General features: G+C 45.9%; 1 protein-coding gene across 1 annotated transcript in view; it reads left to right on the top strand.

Annotated features, from left to right (window-relative positions):
• The first annotated feature begins 498 nt into the window (after window positions 1–498).
• Window positions 499–6,986, top strand: part of KIF5C (kinesin family member 5C) — a 63,847-nt gene continuing 57,359 nt past the window's right edge. The window contains exons 1-2 of the mRNA XM_009319024.1: window positions 499–529; window positions 2,819–2,929. Of these exons, the coding sequence (XP_009317299.1) occupies window positions 499–529; window positions 2,819–2,929 (142 nt within the window). The remainder of the gene's footprint in view (window positions 530–2,818; window positions 2,930–6,986) is intronic.

Consider the following 6,986-nt stretch of genomic DNA (forward strand, 5'->3'; position numbering starts at 1 on the left):
GGGTGAGCTCCAGCGGGATACATACAGAGTGGGTCCGTGGGCCACCCGGCTGGGACGTGGAAGGGGTGAGGGACAACCCAGGGGGAGAGGTGGTGAAGGTCACAGCCTGTCACCAGGAGCCTGGAGCTGGGTGGAGATGGTGGTGAGAACTCCAAGGAGAGCTGGTGGGACGGAAGTGTCAGAAAGCTGAACAAGGTGAGTGGGGTGACACGGGAGGTGCCCAACATTTCTCCAACATCAGAGACCCAAGCAAGAACTTCTGAACAAAGAAAGAGGGAGGGGGATGAGGAGCCTGAGGAGCAGGCAGCACAGCTGGTGGTGTAGGTGGGGAGAAGAGGGTTGAGCAGAACTGAGAGGATTTAGGGCAGAGGAGAAGCAGTGGTAGAGCAAAAGAAGTATAAAGTCTCAAACTGAGGGTAGATGAGTGGTCTGTGCCCACTCATCATACTCCTTTGCGGAAAGGAGCATGAGCCTTGAGTGCCTAAGATCAACGCGGAGATGAAGCACAAAAAATCCTCCCCCAAAACCCGTAAGTGCTGCTTGGATAATGGAGCGCTCTTATTTTGTGCGGTTGGTGACAGATGCTTTGTGATCCTTCACATTCATTTATTTTCTCCAGATATCAGTGCTGGGTGTTCTCGGCTTTTAGCTTCCCAGAACAAAAATCCTGAGGAAGAAATTTGACCTATGTAGCGCGTTTGTGAATTGCTGCTTTACATTTGTAGCTTTTCAGTTTGGCAGATAAATAACAGCTGCAGCCAGTGCCTCTTCAGCTGCATGCAGCACAATTGGATTGGTTTTTGGTGCTCTCTGACATTATAGTTGTTGAGAGCTCAGTAGAAGAGCTGGATTGATTGCACCAGAGCAATGTTTGCCTGGAGTGCTGTGTTTTCCCTGGTAGGATGATGTGCTGGCATCGCTCTCTCCTACTTTCTCACATTGCTTAGCTAATAAGCCTCAACTCAGGCATGAAGGAAATAAATGGGATAAGTGGATGGCTGAGGTTGTGTGTCCATGTGTTTTTTGGCCTCTTGCATTAGGGCTTATTGTCTAGTGCTTGGAATAAGCAAAATGAGGGTAAATAGGTAAAAAGTCCATTTGAGAAATTGTTCCAGAATAGTTATAGCAGGGCTGGGCGGCCCTTCTCATCCTGGGAACGAGGAGCTTTGTCTAGCTGAGAGCCACACAACATGCACTGTCCGTGGAGTGTGGAGAGACAGGGTTTGGGGTAGGCGCCAGCTGGGTGCTCCCAGCAGTCCCACCGCTCTCCCGGGGGCTGGGGCTGCGGCTGCCGCGGGTGAGAATTGGGGTCTGGGGCTGCATTGGTGATGTCGGTCCGAGTCACCTCTTTGGGCTTGTGTCTTACCAAGTGGGGTGCTTGGATGTCCCAGCGTTCACCCCATGCCAGCACAAGACCATGAGTTATTTACTAAACGATTTGTAAATTGCCTTCTTATCCCTGAGATCCGAAATTCTGGGATGAAACATGAAGAACACACATTGCAGGCAAATGCCTCTCTCCTATTTTCCCCTGTGGCTGTTAAGTACCCGAGTTTAAGGAGCAGGCAAGTGTAAGCTTATGATCTGCTTGAAGTAAAATCAAAGTGTGACAAAAATGGCTAATTGAGCACGGCATTTGAACATCTGGCTGCAAATGGCAGAAATGGCACGTCGACTCAACAGAACAAGGCTCCTACGTCGGGTATCCAGCCACCTCGCAGTTAGCTTTGAAGCCCTTGTTATGCTGTTCTCGGAGCAGGTGTCACGTCTTCGAATGGAAATATTACAGGCTTTGATGGAAGATAAGAAAGATGTTACATGTCCGCTTAGTGTAACTTTAAATAAAGGAATTGTATTTTAAATGCAAATGTCTTGCTTGGGTTTGAGTTGTAAGGAGCTGAACTGCTGTCCTAAAAATTGATTTGCCTTTTAAGTGTCATGCAAACCTAGTTTTAGGATTGCTAATACGTGTTTCTCTTGTAACCAATTATACTCGCTACAAAGAGGAATCAAAATTTTCTGGAAGGATGTGTGCGGGTGGTGCTACACTGTATATATATATCAATAAGCGTCAGTCGTGGTGTCACTTGGGAATTAGGGCAGCGTGCTGGCTGCGGTGGTGGTTCACCACCACCAAATGGCCCTGATCCTATTCAAAATGTCATTTTGGAGCTCTTTCCACATGGCATCTTGTCGTTTGCTGGTGTTAAGGATAAAAATCGTGACAATTTCTGGATAAAATACAAGCTTAGGGCAACAAAACAGCCTGACTGGGCTGCCTCTTTTGGGGCTACCCTATGCATTTGCATGTTTAGCATAGAAATGAAACCAGGGTATTTCTGCTGAAGGAACACGTGCTTGGACTGTGCTGGGCCACCCTGGCCCCAGCGGAAGGCAGCTCTCGGGACCTGCAAACTTCTGGTTCTCTCTGCTCTGATGGCTGTTTTTCACACCACAGCTTTCACTAGTTTGCAGTAATGAACAGCAAATCTTTTGCAAATATTTATATGGCTAATTCCCCCTTAAGTCCTAGGAGAGGGAGAAAATAATCAACTATCAATTGCTGATACTTCAGCTTATTGTTTCCTGCAACTGTAGCTGCTGACCCAGATGTGAACACACGGAAAACATATGCCGTGTCGTATTTGCCAGCTATAGAAAAGATGGTTTGGGAGCACAGGAAATGTCACATCTGTTTAGTCAACAAAATATTGTCGTCTCCATTGTACTGAATGTCTTCCTTTGTAGTAAATGCTGCATTTCAGGTTGCCTGTTAAACTGGGTCTATAAACCGTTTTAAATGTTCTTTATCTTACAGAGTCTCTCTTTTGTTTGCAGCAAGGGAAGCCGTATGTCTTTGATAGAGTGTTACCTCCTAATACAACCCAGGAACAAGTTTATAATGCCTGTGCCAAGCAGATTGTTAAAGGTAGGTGTTGTCTTTGTTTATTCCTGCTTGGGGGGAGGCCAAAAGGTGTCTCCCTGTCCCCTCAAGCTACTTAAAGACAGGATAATAAATGTTTAGCTGTCTCTATGGGAGTTTAGTAATTAGTAATTCCAAGCGTTTCCTTTTTTAAGGACTTGTCTGTGTGTAAAAAACCAAACCAAAAAACAAAATAAAAAAAAAAGAGGTGAAGGAATTGCAGCAGTTGTTTCTTACTTTCTCCTTGTGTATGACTGTTATTCCACACAAATACTTGCTTTTGTGATATCTGATAAGCAAGAAAAAGCATGTTCTTTATGCAGCATGAGGCTGTTCAGTACGGGATGAGTGTGGAATAGCTGTGTCTTTGAATGGAAGGATGGACCATTAAAGGAAAACGTAAAAGGCACTGGTTTTGTAGCTGCTTTGCATGCAGATAGCTTGCATTTAAAAATTGAAATGAGAACACAAGTGCCTATTGGATAGCACCCTATTTGTTTAAAACAAAACCTTCATAAACTGTTGCAGTTTCTAGATTTTAATTTGAGAATCAAACTTTTTGGGTGCGTTTTCATTGCCTGCCATACTTCCCCCACCTCCCAAATCACCCTCAGACGTCCCACTTGGTTCTGATGCCGGATAGTCCATCCACGATGGTATTAAAACTGCTACAGCATCTCAGGGGTTATGCGTAGTACCTGGTCTAGTTGTTTTCTGGCCTTGTGTGGTGTCCCTGTGCCCCCCAAGATTTGGTCCTCAGGTCTTGTTTTGAAATCAAAGCATGCAGACAGTGGGAATGGTGTCCGAGCTGGTCAGAGTTGTGCTTGTAAAGCAATGCAAGGCTGCATGTTGAAGGCTGTGGGATTTATGTGGCGTGAGAGATTTGGGGTTGCTCAGAGGTGCAGGAGCAACCGAAGCAGCGTTGAAGGACTCAGTAGCGTTTCAGGTGTGGAGCTGGATCTGCTGAGAGCTTGTGTGTCTGCCGGTGGGGAGAGGTTCCTGGGGTGGGCAGCCCTGCCGCAAACCCCGGGGTTCTGTTCTGGAGGAAATTGGTTGGCTCACTCGGACAGCCTTGAGCAAACCAACATGTGTGTAGTCTAGATGATTGGGGGTGAGGACCAGCAGCTAAATTATTTGATGTTGGAGAGAGGAAATGAGTCATAAGACTTCAGTTGCCTCTTCTCAGAGGGGAGCCTAATTATGACAATTCAAGACGGGTAAGCCTTTAATAAAAACTGGTGGGATTGGAGCTGTAGGGCTTAGAAATCATTTGTTCGGATTGCTGACACACCACTCAACTTTTGGAAGTTTGGGGAACTGTTTCAGTACTACAGCGTGTGCTAACAGAAGCAGCACATCGCTGTTTGTAGACTTGCGGAGGGTATTTATATCCCCTGTGGAAGTTGGTTTCCTCTGAAAATGGTAAGAGAAATAAAATCCTGTTTGAGAGCAATTTGGAAGACCTAAATCAGTGACTAAGTCGTCTTCATTAACCAAATAGAAAGGCAAATACTTTACAAAGTCCTATTTGAAAATAGAGTTCAAACATACTTTTACATGTGTGTTAACTTGGACCTTCTAGATACCTTGAAAGGCAAGTTTGATTGGGGGGGGAGGTGGAAGAAAGGAAGAGAGAAAGAGAAATGGGGAAAAAGAGAGAGAAGGAGAGAAAGTGAGAATGAGAGCAATGGGCAGGGAGAGGAGGAGAGTGTAAGACAGGGCGAGGGTCTGGGAAGGAGCCAGGGAGGGAGGGAGAGCACAGCGTTACTGGAGTGATGTTCTTGAGCTCTGGGCTTACATTTCCATATGTTTAATTTCCAGTCTAAAGCCTAATAAAGTGAAGAATGTGAAACGGACTGGGCTGTTTCTGATAGACTGGAACAATGTAATTTACTACATGGAAATATGAGCTGAGTGCATTACAACTTGGAGCACTATTTAAATCTTTGAGACTTTTTTAGATAGCTTTTCAAGGTTACTATTTGTTATCAGATTTCATTATACTCCCATAAAATGGCTGATGGTTTCATTGTGATTAACGTTATTACAGAAAATGCCAGCTGGCCTAACAGTCTCTAAAACAATGGTTATAATAACCATAAGAATGATCTAAATGAGGGGTTTTTTTCACTAAAGAAGAAATGGGATTAGGTTTAAGTAAATAGCTGAATGACTGAGTCAAAGTATTTCACATTCCGTACATGAGAAACATGAGAAACAAGGAGATTTTTAGAGGAGGAGGAGCAATCTGTGTTACAGTGATTTGCATTGGGGTGGGTTCTGGGATGTTCTACTACACACACTACAAGGCCACACCTTGAATACTGTGTTCAGTTTTGGGCCCCTCACTACAAGAAGGACGTCGAGGTGCTGGAGCGTGTCCAGAGAAGGGCAACGAAGCTGGTGAAGGGTCTGGAGAACAAGTCTGATGAGGAGCGGCTGAGGGAGCTGGGGTTGTTTAGCCTGGAGAAAAGGAGGCTCAGGGGAGACCTCATCGCTCTCTACAACTACCTGAAAGGAGGTTGTAGCGAGGTGGGGGTCGGTCTCTTCTCCCAAGTAACAAGCGACAGGACGAGAGGAAACGGCCTCAAGTTGCGCCAGGGGAGGTTTAGATTGGACGTGAGGAAAAATGTCTTTACTGAAAGAGTGGTTAAACATTGGAACAGGCTGCCCAGGGAAGTGGTGGAGTCCCCATCCCTGGAGGTATTTAAAAGACGTGTAGATGAGGCGCTGAGGGACATGGTTTAGTGGGCATGGGGGTGTTGGGTCGACGGTTGGACTCGATGATCTTGGAGGTCTCTTCCAACCTTAATGATTCTATGATTCTACTCCCAAGGGCAGAAGTACCAGCAGTGGAATTGTGTGGGGAATCATCACTGGTGCATATGACCACAGTTTAGGAACTTGTGTTTGCATTTTTTTTAACCAAACAAGGAATATCACTAAATCTGAAAGGCTACAATAGTGTGTGATTGCCACGACTTTTGCTTTGTTTCCCATTGCTCTCTCTTGCCAGAGAACAGCTTTATCTTCTCAATCTACATAGATGGATGGCTGTATCTGGATTTTGCATCTTTCCTACAATTGCATTGAGGGGAGAATATATAATGGCCCAAGCTATTGCTGAGCACTGGAGCTGTGAGCACGTTAGTGCACATGTGAACATCTGTGCATTTGTGTGTCCTGTGAGGAGGAGAAAATGGCTTTAATGATTTTGGGGTGGTGGGGTGGCTCTCACTGGGTAGCTTATTGACTTTCTGTTCTGTTTACAAATACACGCCTCAGTTGCTGAATGGCAGAACTAGAAAGTTTAGGGATGGAAAAGATAAGTATTGGGCTAAACTTGGTTGTAGAAATGAGGCTGAAAGGACTTCTGTAAAGCCATTTGGTCTTTCTTCTTGCCATGAAGACTCCTATACTTGTCAGTGGTCCATTTGAAAGGTCTCCAGTCCACAGCCACCCTTGGTGACCTGTTGCAGAGCTCTGCTGGGCACTCCAGTGCTGCTGGAAAGACTTTCTCGGTCCCTAACCTGAGTTAGTCTGTGTTGTAGCCCCAACACAAGGGCTGCTGTTTTAGAATTGTAGAATAGTTTGGGTTGGAAGGGACCTTTAAAGGTCATCTAGTCCACCCCCCCTGCCGTGGGCAGGGACATCTTCAACTAGATCAGGTTGCTCAGAGCCCCGTCCAACCTGACCTGGAATGTTTCCAGGGATGGGGCACCCACCACCTCTCTGGGCAACCTGGGCCAGTGTTTTACCACCCTCAGCATAAACAATTTCTTCCTTCTATCTAGTCTAAATCTACCCTCTTTTAGTCTAAAGCCATTCCCCCTTGGCCTGTCGCAACAGGCCCTGCTCAAAAGTCTGTCCCCATCTTTCTCATAAGCTCCCTTTAAGTATTGAAAGGCCACAAGAAGGTCTCCCTGGAGCATTCTCCAGGCTGAACAACCCCAACTCTTCTCAGCCTTTCTTCACAGCAGAGGTGTTCCACCCCCTGATCATTTTCGTGGCCCTCCTCTGGACCCGCTCCAACAGGTCCGTGTCTTTCTTATGCTGAGGGCTC

This window comes from Pygoscelis adeliae, unplaced genomic scaffold (assembly GCF_000699105.1).
Source record: "Pygoscelis adeliae isolate BGI_AS28 unplaced genomic scaffold, ASM69910v1 Scaffold222, whole genome shotgun sequence".
NCBI classification, from domain to species: domain Eukaryota; kingdom Metazoa; phylum Chordata; class Aves; order Sphenisciformes; family Spheniscidae; genus Pygoscelis; species Pygoscelis adeliae.